This window comes from Papio anubis, chromosome 5 (assembly GCF_008728515.1).
Source record: "Papio anubis isolate 15944 chromosome 5, Panubis1.0, whole genome shotgun sequence".
Classification (NCBI taxonomy): domain Eukaryota; kingdom Metazoa; phylum Chordata; class Mammalia; order Primates; family Cercopithecidae; genus Papio; species Papio anubis.
The window spans coordinates 15817884-15835823 of NC_044980.1; the positions used below are offsets into that span (position 1 = coordinate 15817884).

Consider the following 17940-nt stretch of genomic DNA (forward strand, 5'->3'; position numbering starts at 1 on the left):
GAGGTCAGGGGTTTAAGACCAGCCTGGCCAACATGGCGAAACCCAGTCTCTGCTAAAAAAAAAAAAATAGAAAAATTAGTCCTGGCGCAGTGGCGCAGACCTGTAATCTCAGCTACTTGGGAGGTTGAGGCAGGAGAATCGCTTGAGCCCGGGGGCGCGGGGGCGAAGGTTGTGGTGAGCCGAGATCGCGCCACTGCACTGCAGCCTGGGCAACAGAGCAAGATTCCGTCCTAAAATAAAAAGAAAACATGAACTTCAAATGCTTGAGGAGGTCATAGATTTCATCCACACAGCCTGGTTGAACCCTTGTCAGCCTTGTTACAGAATCGAATGTTGCATGCTCAGAATCCAAGCTGCTAATAGAAAACCAAAAGAAGATGACGCTTTTATAAAAATCTTCCAGTGGCTTCCCTTGACTCAATCAAATTCAAACACCTTACTTTTTATTCTGCGAGGCTCTGCCCCTCCCTCTGATGTCCTGCCACACCCCCTTCTCTACCCTGCTCGCCCTACTTGAGTCGCAGTGACACATTTGATGTTCTTCTGACAATCACTTTAGTTGGTACTGAGTCAGAAGTCCATTACTCTTCCGCTTGGAATATCCTTTTGCTGGCTTGCTCCCTTATTTTTTGGATCTCTGCCCAAATGCCTTTGTAAGAGAGGCTTATCCAAATCCACTTACCAAAAATAGTGCCTACCTTCCTAAGTCCTTACCAGGCATAACTTTTCTCTAGCACTGTATTAGTTATCTACTACTCTGTATTAAATTACCCCCAAATTTAGCATCAAGCTTTATTTCAGTTTCTGTATGTCAGGCATTTGAATGACTTAGCTGGGTGGTTCTAAGATCTGCTAAGAGGTTGCAGTGAACATGCTGTCCAGGGCTAAAGTCATCTGAAAGTCTGACTGTATTTGACTGTGGCTGGAGAATCTCCCTTAAAGATGGTTGATTTACATAGCTGATAGCAAGAGGTTTTGGTTCCTTGACAAGCAGGCTTCTCCATAGGGCTGCTTGAGTGTAGCGGAGAGCCACATGAAATTCATGAATTTCTTTCATGACCTAGCCTTGGAAGTCACACACAGTCGTTTCCACAATGTGTTGTTACTTATGCAGGTCAGCCCTATTTAATGTGAGAAGGGTTTACATAAGGGCATGAATACCAGGAAGTGGGAAGTAGGGGGCAGGGTTGTTTTAGGTGATCATTGGGAGATCAGCTGCCAGTAGCATTTGTTTGTCACTGATTTCCCAGGCTTAGCACTGGAAGTCCTGCATCCCGGGAAACCCCTCAATCCTGGGCAAACCAGGATGTCTAGTCACACTGCATGTTAGTCATCTGCGTCTAGATAGAACATAAGCTCCATGACAGCAAGCAACTCCTTTGTTGTATACTCTAATGCTAGAACAGTCCCAGCAGATCAACTGGTGAGTATTTGTTAAACAAATCTTTTGCAGTGCAAAAGTTAAGTCAGATGGTGATTTTTATTTATGAAAACTTATTTTGAGATTATCAGTATCTTTTAAAATAGCTGAGCCGTCTGGATACTCACTTTGAGAAATGTAGCTAGTATTAGTTGTTAACTGGAATAAGCAGAGTATATTTTCAAGCTTCCCTAAAAAGTAAAGCAGAAGATGGCTATAAAAGTAAAAAACTTCTGGTTTTACTTTTGCCTAGTATCATTCTTATATGACTCCTCCAGAATCTGTTCTTCAGGTCATTATTTCCTCCCTGCCTCCTCTAATCTATTTTCATGATTCTCCTATTTCAGCATCATTGAACTCTCCAGTTTTACTTTTCTTCTTTAAAGAGGTATTGTTTCCTCCACCATACTAATTTTCCAATGTACTGTTCTGCAGTCTCCAAGATAACCTTACTCTTTCCCCATAGCCCCCCCTACAGTAAATACAAGTAATCAGTAATTTTCCTGTAGCATTTTTTTCATATGCCACTTTTTCTATTCAATAATAGTTGTCTGATGCCCATAAGATAAAGTTTAAATTCCTTTCGTATCTTTCCTTTCATGGCTTTCGTATCTCCCATCGTCTCTCCCACATGCTACGTATTTTTTGTGATATTCTACTGGTTCTAAATTAAAGCATTCCTACCCTCAAGAAGTTTTTTTTTAATGACTTCTTAGGGATGATTTAAAAAATATAGTTAACTAGCTGGATCTAGTACAATGAAATATAAAGAAAGGGGTAATGAGTATTTAGGATAGAGAAATCTCATGCCATTAGAGAGATCAGAAAAGTTTTCATTAAGGAGTAGACATTTCAGATGGGTCCTAAAGGAGAAGATGGAGGACTTTGCAAGTGGAAAAGGAGGTAGAACAGGTAGAAGAAATACTGTAGAGGGAGGAAAATCAAGGACATATTTAAGAAGAGTGTGTCTAGGTTGGATGAAGCTTAGGATACAAACAAGAGAAAATGAGACTAGAGAGAGCCACGATATCATTGGCAAAAGACTTGGATTCTTGTGTTTACTGTTCATGCTTCATTTGTTGGAGAGTCACAAAATGTTTCAGCTTATATGGCATCAGGAATAGAAGTGGGCCTTGAGTGGATCCAGCAGCAGTATCTGGAACTAATTGGAGGAAAAAAAGAGTAGGTCTACAACCAATACCTCCTTGGTAAATGCAAGGGACTGTTGAGTAAAATCTCTGCAGCACATCCTCAGCACTCTTAATGTGTCTAACCTCTGCTGACAGTACTGCTATCAAAAAAAAAAAAAAATACCAAATTGATCACTCTGAAGAATTTAAATGAAGATCACTGATATAGTTTGGATGTTGTCCCCACTCATATCTCAGGTCAAAATGTAATCCCAGTGTTGGAAGCAGGGCCTGGTGGGAGTGATTGGATCATGGGTGTGAATTTCTCTTGAATGGTTCGGCACCATCCCCTTGGTGCTGTTCCTGCGACAGTGAGTTCTCTCAAGGTGTGGTTGTTTATAAAAGTGTGTATCACCTCTCCGCTTGCTCTCTCTTACTCCTGATTTTGGCATGTGAACTGCCTGCTCCCACTTTGCCTTCTGCTTTGAGTAAAAGCTCCCTGAGGTCTTTCCAGAAGCAGAGGCCACCATGCTTCCTGTACGGCCTGCAGAACCCTGAACCAATTAAATCTCATATAAATTACCCAGTCTCAGGTATTTCTTTATAGCAATGTGAGAATGGACTAATACAACCACCTATGACAAAATTAGTGAAAGTATTGAAAATTAGAATTCCTTCTGTATATCATGACATAGCCCTTAAAATAGTTCACATAATTCTCAAACTACTAGAGTTATGGTGCACACTGTAACAGTGACAGTACACACAGTAACATGGTTCTTGTTTCAGTCTTGGAAGACTTTGGGATAATTTAAAATAAAAGCTAATAAAGTTGCCTTCAAGTCAATTTGTATGCCAGTCACAATATTCTCTTGTGACAAGTTTACTGCTATTCACATTCCTATATTGCAGTGGCACCTTGGTTTTTAAAAGGCAGGCTACAAAGGGGATTGAGTTGGTTGAGGGTAACCTTGGGTGGGGGTAACAAATATTGAAATATAAAAACTAACATACACTTATCACATAGTTTACAGTTTCTGTGAATTCTGTGTTCATGAAAACGTTAAGTCCTGTGAGAGATTTTCAGTCCCCAGTTGTTTTGGCTGTCTACATATGCAAAGACTTCTCTTAATTTAGTAAGGAATTGAAATGTACAACAAAGTCTGTTTATCACAGCATTTAAAAATCAACTGGTTTCTGCAGTCTTTGAAAAAAAAATATAAAATAAAATCAGTATTTAATACTTAGTGAAATTATTAAATTGCTTAAAATTATGATCAGTTAATGTATCAAAAAACAAAACCAATATACTAGTATGATACATTAGAAAGAGAATAGGCTTTGGGGTCAGGCTGACTTTTTCCTTGACTAGCTATGTGACCTTGGACAATTTATTTACCCTGTTCTTTGGCAAAATGTTCTTAATACCACTTAACTGTAGAGTCGTGAGCATTAAACAGGATCCTGTTTTCTATGTCTTAGACCAAGAGTTCGCATACTTTTCCCGTAAAGGGCCAGAGAGTAAATATGCTTTGTAAGCCTGGGTTCTCTGTCACAACTAATCAGCTTCATTGTTATAGCATAAAAGCAGCCATAGACAATACATACACAAATGAGCATAGCTGTGTTCTAATTAAACATTATTCACAGATGCTGAAAATTGATTTTCATTTATTCTCATGTCACAAAATAGTCTTCTGATTTTTTTTCAACTACTTCAAGATGTAAAAAACGGTTCTTAGCTTGCAGCCCCTACAAAAACAGGTGGCAGGCCAGATTTGGCCCATGGGCCATAGTCTGCCAACCCCAGCCTTAAGACACTTAATCCTTGCAACACTCCATGAGGTAAATGGTACTACATATTTATTTTGTAGATGAGGTAAATAGGTATGGAGTTATTAGGTGACTTTCTCAGAGTCCCATAGCTAGTAGGTGTTATAACCATAAAAATTACTATTATAGAACCTTATACATGGTCCACAGAATCAACTGAAATAGTAGACATTTTTGCAACACTTCCATCCATTAATTCCACAAGGATTTCTTGCACTATGAGGCTGATACAGTGCTGGACCCATTAAAAGAAACTTACGATTCTTGTAAGCTGTTGCTTGTTGACTGCCTTTGTTTTAATGTTTAAAAGAATGGCTCAGTTGAAACACAGGCAGGAAAAAAAATCAGTTTCTTGGTTTTATGCAGCCTTTCCACACACCCCTCCCCCCAACGTGCTTCAGATACTTTTTTTCACCCATTCTCTAAACATCCCTGCGTGATAAGGTAAGAATTAACTTCCCTATTTAATGCTTGGGAAACAGGATGGGGCTTGGGGACATTATATGACTTTGACACTGTGTCTTAGGGCCATAATATTAACATCAGAACCAGAACTCATATTTTCAACATCTTTCTTAGTATAAATGCTACAGTGGAAATGGAGGAATAATACACAAAAATATAGTTCTGAGGCTTTCTAATTTCATCATGATACAAATGATCTAAGACAACAGCAGTTCAGTAAAGGTTTTCAGAATAATTTCCTATCTTGCAATGAACACAGCTGGAGCAGTGTAAAGAAGTATACCCATCTAGATTATAAACAGTTCATATAAATGTTAAAATCACGTTTTTCTTAAATGTGTATTTGCTTCTTGACTAAAATTAGTGGCATGCTGGCATTTGCCACTTTTCTAAATGGAAGAAAGTTACATTTATTTCAAATATAAGAATGAGATGCCTAAATATGTTGAATGTATTTGCCAATTACAAAACCTTATAAAAGTCTTCCTAATATTTTATTAAACTGGGGAGCAGGCAGTTTAAAAAAAAAAAAAATCCCTTTTGAAGCTATGTAGGGTAAGAAAAAAAGGTATTTCAGAATGAGAATATTCAAGCATGGATTGATCTTCCAAAGTGAGCTTCAACTTCTTGAGCACTACTTTATTGCTTCAGATTAAAATACATGCTCAGTGTATGCTATTGCCATTGTGTGATTTTGCTCAGTACCTTCTACAGGAAGTGAGCAAAACTTTTCTACAGCTTTCAATTTTAACAAAATATATCCATGGTTCACATTTTAAATACTTCAGTCCACTTAGATTTTACAAACCACTCATTCTCAGTTCTTTCAGATGTTGGGGAAATAATGCTATTTATATTCTCATGGTAAAGGACATGTAGTCCTCTACTACACTGGATCAATCATAGATGAAGTGTATCTGCTACTTCATCTTTTAAAACCAGAAACAATGACCCCCACCACCACCAAAACATACGTATACACAAACAAAAACCTTCAACATCCTTGTGTTTGTTTGAATTAATAGTTGTGAGAAAGTACCATTACTGTATTGTGTAAATGTGTAGTCACAGAGTCATATACAAACAATATTAAAATTCATACATAGTTAAAATGCTGCTGTCCCTAGAGAGCTGGCATGTCTCCTCGATAGTGGTGATAGCACATTTTTCTACTCTACCAACTTCTTCCCCACACCCCTTTTAATTTGTAGTTATTAACATTTTATTCTAGATTTATTGTTCATACCATCACAGATTATCAGCCCTTGAGTTAATCTTCCTGTAAGGTTATCTAGGGATTTATATTATTTAATTACTTGGATTATTTAACTTTTTTTCTCCTCAGTGAAGAAATGGAAATGACCTTTAAACTTTTCTACTTTATAACCAAGAATATTATTTTAAAGAAAGAAGCATACACATAAAAAAGAATACTGGTAACAACTATTTTATAAATATGTAACTGTATTTTTCTTCCTGTCCAGAAACTGTTATTGAATAAAATTCAGGTATATTCCTCCAAAACCCACACAGTTCAGAGATTTTCAAACACCAGGTTTCCATTTGTATTAAAATGGGCAAGATAATGAAGGCACAGGCTCACTTTGTATCAATAAAGGACATCAAACACAGTCATGAGGCACTAATGACATAAGCAATCACAAAAATGTTCAAAGTCTTCAGTAACTCTTCTCCCTTTAACATTTGGCAAAATTCAGTCTAGATATTTGAATACCTCAGAAAGAAAAAATAAATAAGAGTTGCTACATTAAAATGTCAGATTACTTATAATTAGTCTTTAGAAATATAAGGGATAAAATGAAAGGAAGAGAACACAGATTTCCTATATTCTTGGATTATCCTTCCCTTCTGAGGGTCTCAGATGTCTCTGTGCATCTGCCAGAATGCCAGCTGTACCTGAAGATTTAAGAGATTTTTGGTAGTTGCTGGCATGGTCCCTCGACACTGAAAGTTTATATCACAAAAACAAAATTAGCTTGGTGTGAGCTCTTTAGTCCTTTGTTAAAAACCATAAATCAGATGTGGTTATTTAAAAGTGATCTTAAAACGTTTAAAGGAAAATATATATACTCTATCTTCCCAGTAAGAAACAGATTTCATAATTATACTTAAATGGCAAATAAATATATTTTAAAGCCAAGCAAGTTCCTCTCCTCTATACAGACTAAGAAAACAGAGTTATTATGTCTTTATTGCTGATGATCACATCACTCATATCAATAACTAGTTTCACAATTTTAGGAGACTTTTTTCATGACATAATATAAAAGATACGGGTCTAACTTAAGTCTGAGCAGGCAGAATAGAGCTGTGCTCCCAACATCCCTATCACAAACATATGACAAATGAACAACAAAACAACTGAATCTGTTTATGTCACAACCATTGTCTATGTGGGTTAATGCCACCCACTGCAAGACTAGAGATGGCAGTCAGTGGAGCATGCTGCTTTACAAGTAAGCCTAAGTCTACAACTGCAGAAATAACATGGAAATATTTCAGTCTATCCAGAGTACTTAAATATACTTTAAAATTTTTTCCTAAGAAATTAATTTTGATAGTATTTCCCAAGTCCTTCAACTAAGATACCTTGATAATTTCGATCTTTTTTACATCAAAATCTATCAGTTTAAAAAAAAAAAATTTCCAGGTATTAGGAATAAGGAAGCTGATAACGGCATGTATTCACAATTAATTGTTAATATTTTTCAATGAGTTACAATAAACTGTTTTGCATGCTTGAAAAACTGTAAAGAAAAAGAATATTTATAGGAGGATTTTAATAATTTGGTTTTTGTTTCTTTTTGCTTTAAAAACCCCTAATATTTATCTCTGACAACACAGTGGTGTGTATAAAGTTCATTTCCATGCTTATTACACAAAAATAACGATCAGAAATATCAATCTATCAGTGTCAGCTGATATATATCCAATTAATTCACTGCAGGAGGGAAAATAAAACAAATCTAAAGTAATCATTAAAGCTTATAGTTCAATTTTTTTCTTTTCCTTGTTTTTTTTTTTTTTTTTCTTTGAAATTTTTTTGGTGTTTTTTGTGCTCTGTTGCAAGCTGATTCCTAGATTAATGGCCTCCAAGTAGATTTGAAAGGAAACCTGAAGACTTCTTATTTTGCTGTGCTTCTGCTTCCTGGTCTTGTGTAAGTCCCAATTCGCTCTCAATTTGATCCAGCTCTGACTGGTCAAGTAGTTCAAAGTCATCACCTTCTTCAGTGTCTGTGTCCTCTTCTGGGATGGGGGCAGCCTGAGAAAGTGCTTGCTGCACCCCCTCTAACTGGTCTTTGATAGCTGCAGTCACTGCAGCTGTGATGACATCCCCAGCCAGGTTGCTCATCAAGTGAAAGGTTTGGTCACTGTTCAGAGGAAGGGTGAGACCAGCTGCTGATTGTGTCTCTTTGCTTGGTCTGTGACCACTGTCCAACTGTTCCTTCTTTCTCTTGAGCTCAGTGGGCAAACCAAGGCTTAATTCATCTTCATCATTCGTTCCCATGCCATTTTCTAGAGATGGGAAATCTGAGAGATCTCTAGAGAAAACTTCCTCACTAGGTCGGTCAAGATCTGTGAAATGGATAACAGAAGTTCAGACTTAAGCACCGTAACAAATTTCAAATAAAAGTGCTGTCTAAAGATCATCTATCTGACTTTAATCTGAACCCTCTGGCAACCTTGGCGTTCATCTAGCCTCCTGAGTCAACTTGAATCAATTTAACCACATACTGAACTCCTAATCCTGCAACACTCTTTCTCCACAGGGACACAAACACTACATATCCCTCTATATTTAGCTTTCCTCTTAAGCACAAAACAGTATATTTACTGACTTAACATTCACACTTGTCTGACATCAGCTTGAGGTTTTGACTAACGTTTAAGCATTTACTATAAAAATTCCCCATCCTGCTCCTAGGGTGGGAATTACCTTAAGCCAATGAGTATGCATGTACATGAAATTAAAAATACTATAATAGGAAGTTTCCTTGGGTTTTGGTTAATATTATTCAGCCTCAGCATTTTCATACATGGAGATCTATTTCAGTGTCTGTAATCTGTGTTTGTTTTAAGCAATGGAAAGAAGATACTGCTCCTTCTATTCCATATAACCCAAGAGTTTATGGAAACATTTGGCTCTCTATAACTATAGCTGAAACTGACCATATAAAGATTTAGGACATTTGAAATCAGTGTCACAGTAGAAGGCTGATAGATTTTATTGTTTTTACCTTTCATATAAAATTCTTTTAATATAACAGTTAACTCCCTGCAACCGTGATTTGAAATCTTCAGTTAATGAAAAGCCTTTTATGTGTCTTGGATTATTATTGTCTTTTTTGCTGAATAAATCTGAGATGTGATCCTTAAGAACAAGGTACTTGTTATTCTTGTTCTTTAAAATATGACCTCAAATTGGAGGTTCTGAAAGCTTGTAGAGCTTGAATGACCTTCAGCAATGCTCTTGTTCTAATGTAAAGGTGAGGAAATTGAGACCCACAAAAAATTATTTCACCTGTTCAAGGTCATAAAGTTAGGTAGTGACAAAGGCAAGACTCTACTTGGGTTTTCCACCTTCCAAACCCATCTTTGCACAGCCTCCCTCCCTCCTTCCTTTAAAAACAGAAAATGTCTCTTTGGAACATAAGTATAAAATAGTTCATTCATTCTCCTCCTTTATAATCTGCTCATATGTTCAGTATATAGCCAAAACAAGGTAATCCAGTGAGACTAACAAAAGTTAAGTTACCGTACAAGCATTGACTCTCAATTTAAGTTATGGATATAATTTGCATTATAAAGAATACTGTGCTGTCTTGTTTTTAATTGTACTTATTATAAACAAAGAATATACCGGATAAAGAAAATGTGGTACACATACACCATGGAATACTATGCAGCCACAAAAAGGAATGAGATCATGTCCTTTGCAAGGACATGGATGGAGCTGGAAGCCATTATCCTCAGCAAACTAACACAGGAACAGAAAACCAAACACTGCCTGTTGTCACTTATAAGTGGGAGCTGAATAATGAGAACACATAGACACAGTGGTAGGGAACAGCACACACTGGGGCCTGTCATAGGGTCAGGGGTGGGAGGAGGGAGAGCATCACAAAATAGCTAATCGATGCTGGGCTTAATACCTAGGTGATGGGATGCAAACCACCATGGCACATGTTGACCTATGTAACAGACCTGCACATCCTGCACATGTACCCCTGAACTTAAAAGTTGGAAATAAAAAATAATAAAAATAAAAAGCTGTTTTAACTTCGAAGACAAATGTGAGAAACTCCAGAGTCAGCTTTGGACTCAGGGAACTTGCCCTCCATACTTCAGCCCCTTTTAATGAGGACTAGGCCTAAATGTATAGGATTACCATCTATCTTTCTCTCCCACATTATCGCTTAGGACATTTCAAAGACATTTCAGGAGGTAATTTTTCTAATTTTTAATTATTTTGTTTTCAAAATTTCTGTCCAAAGGCAGATTTGGACATTGATTTAGATTTTTTTCTCATACTTTTTGAAAAACAGCTTTTGATAATCATGCACCAAAAAAACACACTTCTAAAGTGTACAATTCAGTGTTTTTTAGTATATTCACAAAGCTGTACAAGCATCACTAATTCTAGAACACTTTCATCACTCCAAAAATAAATGCATACCAATTAACAGTCACTCACTATTCCCTCCTTCCATCAGTCCATAGCAGCCACTAACTTAACTTCCCTTTATTTAGACTTGCTTATTCTAGGCATTTCATATAAATGGAATTATACAGTAAGTGGCATTTTGTGTCTGGCTTCCTAGCATGTTTTCAAGGTTCATCCATGTTATAGCAAGTATCAGTACTTCATTTTTATAGCCAAGTAATATTCCACTGTATAGATATGGTGGTAACATGTTATTTACCCATTCAGTATTTGGCAGCAGTTAAATAGTTTTGTATGCACTCATAAAAATAAATGTGTCCAGAAATATTAGCATACCATCAGAAGTGTCTGTCTGTGGAGTGTATCCTTCTGAAAGGTTGAAGGTCCCATTATCAGTCCAGGATACCTCTGAGACGTCTGTGTCAGACACAGATAACTCTTTGGCAGCAACCGTGAGGCTAATCTGTATTAATATAAATAAATACCAGCGGCACATTTTAAACTGCTAAAGGGAATATTTTGAAAAATCCATACGAACCCCCAAAATGTCAGAGTAATAAAAACCAGATGGATATTTTTATTTTCAAATCATTCAGTCATCTTACAGAAATATGGGTTTATTAGGAAGATCATTCAGCTTTATATATGTAAATACATTTACAGTCAAACCACACAGGAACAAACTGAAAACTAAACAAAAAATACCTTAGGACAAAGAGCTGAAAAGTCTAATTCACTGTCATCTTTGTGACTTTTTTCTTTATCTGCTTCTGTTGAGAAAAAATTTGGAAGCTTTCAGTTTCCTAGCCAACTCAGATATAGTGCATTTATTTCATTATGTATTCTTACCCCACATTTCTCATATTCTCAAATACCTCCATATCATTAAATGTTTACACATAACAAGCTTCACATATTTGCAAAGGAAATGATCCACATTAGTGGTTCTCTTAATATTGTCCCTGAAACAGCAAAAGCATCCTCCCTGGGAACTTTTTAGAAATGCAGATTCTCAGGTCCTACCCTAGACCTACTGCATCAGAAACTTTGGGCTGGGGCCTAGCAACTCATCCTGTAATAAGCCCTCCACGTGACTCCGATACATTCTAGTTTTAGAACCTATAAGGTCTCAAGCCAAGTTAAAAAGTAAAAGATGATTATATTGGCTTTTCCTGTATTTTCTTTCCCTTCCCCTGTTTTTTCAATCCCTTCTTACACAACTTCCACACTCCTAGCACTGCTTGTGTAATTTTGTATTTGTGATAGTCCAACCCAAAATAAAACTAAGTAAATCATAAGTAGCACAATAAAAAGTGTTGCCTTTTCTTTCTCCCCTGACAGTGTAGATTAAAAAATCAATTTCTTTCATTGTATATTTGAGAAAAGAAGGAAAGCCTAAATAGGAAAAGGATATGTTTAACTTTGAGGGCGATTAGCTTCTATAATAATACTTAGTAAAAAGCTAAAAGTATCCTCAAATGTATTAAAGGAATTGCCTAAAAATAGCTCACTAATGTCTCATTTCATGCATAGAATCTAAAATATAAACTTTACCTACCAGATCTCTCACGTTTCTTCTGATTAATATATTCTCCAATTCCAAAATCCAGTTTCAGCAGAACTGACTTAATTTTACTGTATATTTTTTGTCCAATATCATTACATTTAAACAATGGACACAAAAATGCACACAGTACTGAAAGAAGAAAGAGGGTAGAAGTAAAATGCCTTTCCTTTCAAAAGGCTACATACATTTCAGTATTTCACAAAATACTACATTTTTTTACTGAAAAACTTAAGTTTTTTTTTAAGGGAAATGCCTCTGTGAAATAAGTTCATAATTTCTATTATTTTTCTGTAAGGTAAACATTTTCTACCACCACCCACACACACACACGCATACCCACGCACACACAATGCTCACAGTCATTGTTTTCAGGTGCAATTAGATCAACTCTCTCCTTTCAATCCTTTTACTCTCAAAATTTATAGAAAAATTACATGCCTTCCAAACAACAGTCCTGGTTTAACTGTATTTATTCAACGCCATTTCACCATGGGAAAGTTATTAGCCTCTCATCAATAATATTAGGCTAATAACCTTATTTCTTTGGGGTTGCTGTGAAGTATAAATGAGATCAATGCAAACCATCTGAATAATGCCTTGCCCAAATTATTCTTTCATTCCCCAGTCCTCTTCTCCTTTACCTGCTAAACAATGTAATGATGAGGCTAATGTTATATATGAGTTCTTTTGGGGAGAATGGATTTGAGCTCTGACCATTTGCCATTTGCATTATGCATTAAGAATACAAAAAGAAGCAAAGATTGCCACACTCTAAGTACTGTATTCCTAATATTTATTTCTTTGTTCTTTTTAGGAAGTATCCTATATTATATTTTTAAAATAGGAGCTACAAACTCAAATGTCTCTAGAGGCCAAGAAATTGTATGTAAATTTTAAAATCCATTGTAAGAAAAATTGGAAAATATGAGGGTATGTTAAGTGGAGAGTGCCTGCCCCATCGAAAGGTAGCAGTGCCAGATCATAGTTTTCAGGTAAAGGAGAAAATCCATACATTTTAATAACATTTTTGAGTGATCATTGATGTATAATAAAATACATGTATTTAAAGTGTACAATTTGATAAATTTTGACATGGATACAACTAAGAAGCCATCACCATAATCAAGATAATGAACATGTCTACCACCCCCAGAAGTTTTCTCATGTTTTTATTCATCCGTCCCTCCAGTCTCCTACCTCTTCTCCCTGTCCCCACCCACCTCATCCCCAGGCAACCACTGATCTGCTTTGTTACTAGATTGTTTGAATTTTCTAGGATAATATATAAATGGAATCATACTCTTTCATCTGGCTTCTTCTACTCCGTCTAATTATTTTGAGATTCATCTTTAGTGTTGTATGTATCAGTTTTTAGTGCTAAGTAGTAATCCATTATATGGATATACCACAGTTTGTTTACCCATTCATCCTATTGATGGATGTATGGATTATATTCTGCTTTGGGCTACTACAAATAAATCTGTTATGAACATTTGTGTCTTTGTACTTTCATTTCTCTTGGGTAGGTACCTAGTTGTGGGATGGCTTTGTCATGTAGTAGTTTTTAAGAAACTGCCAAACTGTTATCCAAAGTGATTTTAACATTCTACCTACCCCGCAACAGTATGTGAGAATTCCACTTCCTCTGCATCCCTCCTAATACTTGATATGGTCAGTATTTTTAATTTTAGCCATTCTGGTAGGGATGCAATGGTATTTCATTGTGGTTTTAATTATTTTTTTGAGCCAAAGAACATGCACGAAGGCAAAGGTGTTGGTGTGTTTTTGGGAGGTGGGGCATGCAGCTTTATTTATAGTTTTACTGACAAAATTTAACATAAAATTATTAACTTATAATTCTGCCTTTTGCAGCTATTCTTCCAATTTTAAAATAGAGACATGGCTCTAGGAAAATGGAGAAACTTTGTACAGCAGGAGAGTAAAGAATAATCAACTTGTATTATAGTTAAGAACTCATCCCCCTTCTTCAAACTACAGGTCTGTTGACCATAAAGTGATACCATATGCATCACAAAAATTAGCCACATGGTCTACTATACTTACACAGTAGATAGCTGAGTATAACCCCAGGAATGTAACTTCCCAAGATCGTAAAAAATGTGCACACACTACAGACCAGGAGACAAAACTGGAAATAACAGAAATAACATGGGATAGTTATACATAACACCAAGATATTTTGGAGCACAGGATACACACACAATTGTAAATCTATAAGTGACCAGTATAAGTGACCTATCCGGTTATTACAGATTTTTTCCCAAAGAGCATTGTTTTGCACTAAGGGCTGACTAATGACTGCTGCATTCAACCAGCCTTAGTCCATTTCAGCACTTGGTAATAATTATTTTGAGGACACAGGAGCTAATTTCTGGCACAGAGAGTGACAACTCCCATTACTCATGCCTGTGGCTATATTACTGCCAGGTGCAAGAGAACAAAAAACTATTATGTCCCCAGAAACAACTTCTACTTCACTCATTTAAGGAAATTAATGCGGCCTGATAACTACATCTGAAAGTTCAAACTACCACTATAAGCCCACTGAAATTCATAAAAACACAGCAAAACATGTTACAGAAATTAGAGGTATCTATACAAATCTAACGTAATTTACACAAATCTAATGTAATGTATAGCTGCTAAGCTGACAGGATAAATTTATGGCCATCACTATCATCTTTCCTAACCATATATACTGCTCAAATTGACCCCACTTCTAAGTCACTTAGAAACAAACTGCCATTTAAATGAAACTCCTACAGTGACATGTTTATTTTCCTTCTGTCATTTATGGTTAAAAAAATCTTGATTGTTTTAAGAAATTTTAAAACAATCAGAAAATATCCTTAATTCCCTTTAGGAACATCAAGGCAGAAAAATTTTCCCATAAAGTCTTCACCTGATTTTTCACACGCCAGTCTTAAACTGTCTTACATTTTTACATCATCTTTAAACAGTGATAGTAAATTAAACTGAAAAGCAAGCAAAGGAAATTCATTCAGGGAGTTTCTAAAAGACACAAGAGGAAGGAATACATACCTCTGACCAATAACTGATGATGATAAAGAGCAAAGGGGTCTAAATCTAAGTTTGATTTTGATTTTTCATTCTTTAGTACAGAGTTAATAAATTAACTAGTCAAAAGCAGATTAGATGAATTGCGGAACAAAACTAAGACCTGTTTCTAAAACAGCAAGGGCCCTGGAAAGAATTTGAAATTCTATAAATGAAATGGAAAGGCCATAAAGTCAAAGTAACAGATAAGCCAAGAAAAGTATTACTATATCGAGAATTTAGTTTTTCAAAGGGATTTCATATTATGCCCTACATTTGCAGCATCATCATTTTAAGCTAATTGACTTGGGGCACATTAATGCAACCCAGTGCAGAAGTTTGAAGTTTAGAATCTTCCAAAAATACATTTAATCACTTCAGTAAAATCAACATCAACAGTACATCATTCCCCAAATACAGGTATCGATGCTTTAAAAAAAATAAAAAATAAAATAAAATAAAAAAGGCTTCAATGAATAAAAAAATGCATCCAAATGCAATACTGCCACTTTAATACACTCAAAAAGTCTCCAAGCATAGTTCTATTATTTAATACTATTGAAGTTATAATATTGCATACTATACAAGGTACAAAGACAGAGATTTTCAATGCTGACATTACTAGCTCTTCATTCTATCCACGGGTGGATATTCAAGAAACTTGAAAGCAACACTGGAATAGAAAAGGTCTATTGATGGTTCTGTATCTCACCCAAGCTATCAAGACAGTCGATCAGAATTAAAGCTGCCTCTACACATAAAATAATGCAAATATGTGCGCCACTCCATGTAATCCCTTTCCAACCATGTAAGACACTTCCCCTCATGGGTTTTATCTTAATTGGAAAAATACTCATTTTGTTTATATAATCACTACGTTTTTGCCAAAAGTTTTCTTTCTTAAATAAATAAATCATACAAGAACCTCCACTTTTTAGCTTGAAAATAAGATTCAGTTATCTTCAAAAGCACAGTCAAAGAACTATGTATTCATTTCATCTCCCTTTGACTTCAGCACCAGGCTAAATACGATAACTGAAATTCTTAAGACTTTGTTTTCTCCCTAGTCTTGCTGATAAGACCAATCACCATTCATTTTAGCTAATGAGCTAGATAAATATGTATAAAATGTAAAACCAATCCAATTTCAAAATGTGAGGCTGAGGATTATCTCGTGTTCACACATTCAGTTCTGAACCTTGCTGATGCCAGCTTTTATGGCATATGTTCTTAGTATATTACATTTAAAATTGGAGAAATCTGACAAGCTGATAAAATAGGTTAGTTCATTTGTTTCCAAGTAACTGAACATTTTAAAACATACTCCTTTACTGGAAAACTTGCCTTGCCAGGGCTCTGCTGTTTAAAAAGAGACATTTCTTGAAGAAATAGGCTGAAATTCATCCATGATTCTGCAATACAGTGGCTAAGCCTGGGTCTTTCATCTGGTTTGGAATTGATAACTTCCCAGCTAAAGAGACAAAAAGAAAAAAATATTACCGAACTTTAGGTGATTCGTTCAACATTTATGGCTTTGGCAAATATTTATTGAGCATCTACTGTTGGCCACGCCCTCCGGAAAAGCCCTGTGAATTCAGAAGTGAACTAACCAGACACTTGCTTCAGGAAACTCATGCCAAAAGAAACAATTAGCTATCTAATTGTCTATTTACAACCAGGGAAACACTAAGGGAGAACAGGGTGAGGCTTAGGGACGTCCTTAATGAAGAGTCATTTTTAAACTCAAATATGAGATGGATCAGCAGTTTAATCATAGGGTTCCAGATAGAACAACATGCAGTATATGCAGAGGCCCTGGAGTGGGAAGGAGCTTAAATGTGCTATCCTATTGAGTCTCAACATGGCTCCAGCAAAGTCAACCAGAAGAAGAACATGTGAAGCTGGAGAGGTAGGAGGAGACTGGTCATGGAAGGCCTTGTAGGAACTTGTTAGAGAAACCTTGGAATTAAGCATATAATATTAAGAATAAGCACCAACAATGTATTTTCAATAAATATACAAATTATATACACACACACACACATACACATATACATACATACATACCATGTACCATGGTTGGAAAACTCTATAGAAAATTGTTAAAAGGATCTTACAATATCCTCTATTTTTCCAGAGTACATTTTCCTAGTCATCATCTAGAATGTGTTGAGTGTGATGCATGGGCCGGCAAAGAGCTTTCTCCCTGCCCTCATTTTCCACAGGAACCTCAGTGAGCTAAAAACTAGAAGCAATCACTCCAGGAAGAAGACACATGTAAATACACGTCATTCCCTAACATTACAATGACATAAAGCTTAATTCCTGCTCTTGCAATCCTAACTCATAAAAACATACCAGTTCAAACGATCCCTGTTAAGGATCCTCAAATTCATTCATTTAAGAGATTATTAAGAGATAAGTGCCTACCATGTTGAAGGCACTGCCACAGAGCTATGGATATGGCAATAACAAAAGCAGCTAAGTTTCTAGCAGAAGACAAGGATTGTTAGTGAACTGTCATCTGAGCTATGGTAGAGTACTACGGTGAGGCTGATCTCTGGATTCAACTCCAGTAGCCCTAAGACAAGTCAAAACTACCTTCGCCCTTAGATGCTCAACTATACAGAAGCTTGTGTACATACAGATTCTGTGACTTTTAATGTATTTTGAATAGTAAAGCAATTTGTAAATTACAATTCCTTTTTATAAAAATAATTTTAATCCAAGTTTAATGAGTGCAATAGTATTTTTTAAAAAG

The 17940-nt window shown here is 36.0% G+C and overlaps 1 protein-coding gene and 1 long non-coding RNA gene across 5 annotated transcripts in view; one reads left to right on the forward strand and one right to left on the reverse strand.

Moving 5' to 3' along the window:
* LOC116274873 overlaps nucleotides 1–17940 on the forward strand; it is a 70822-nt gene that overhangs the window by 428 nt on the left and 52454 nt on the right. Inside the window, exon 2 of one of the 2 annotated variants that reach the window (XR_004183652.1) lies at nucleotides 1251–1423. This is a non-coding gene — a long non-coding RNA (uncharacterized LOC116274873). Of the gene's footprint in view, nucleotides 1–167; nucleotides 1424–17940 lie in introns of those variants that run through there. The other variant, XR_004183651.1, reaches the window with a different exon arrangement.
* RETREG1 (reticulophagy regulator 1) overlaps nucleotides 6280–17940 on the reverse strand; it is a 149600-nt gene continuing 137939 nt past the window's right edge. For all 3 annotated transcript variants that reach the window (XM_003899518.2, XM_017959451.3, XM_009208181.4), the window contains 6 exons: nucleotides 16524–16650; nucleotides 14166–14250; nucleotides 12093–12230; nucleotides 11240–11304; nucleotides 10871–10997; nucleotides 6280–8445 (listed from right to left, as the gene is read on the reverse strand). In XM_003899518.2, coding sequence (XP_003899567.1) covers nucleotides 7952–8445; nucleotides 10871–10997; nucleotides 11240–11304; nucleotides 12093–12230; nucleotides 14166–14250; nucleotides 16524–16650 — 1036 coding nt within the window. In that variant the 3' untranslated portion in view covers nucleotides 6280–7951. The remainder of the gene's footprint in view (nucleotides 8446–10870; nucleotides 10998–11239; nucleotides 11305–12092; nucleotides 12231–14165; nucleotides 14251–16523; nucleotides 16651–17940) is intronic.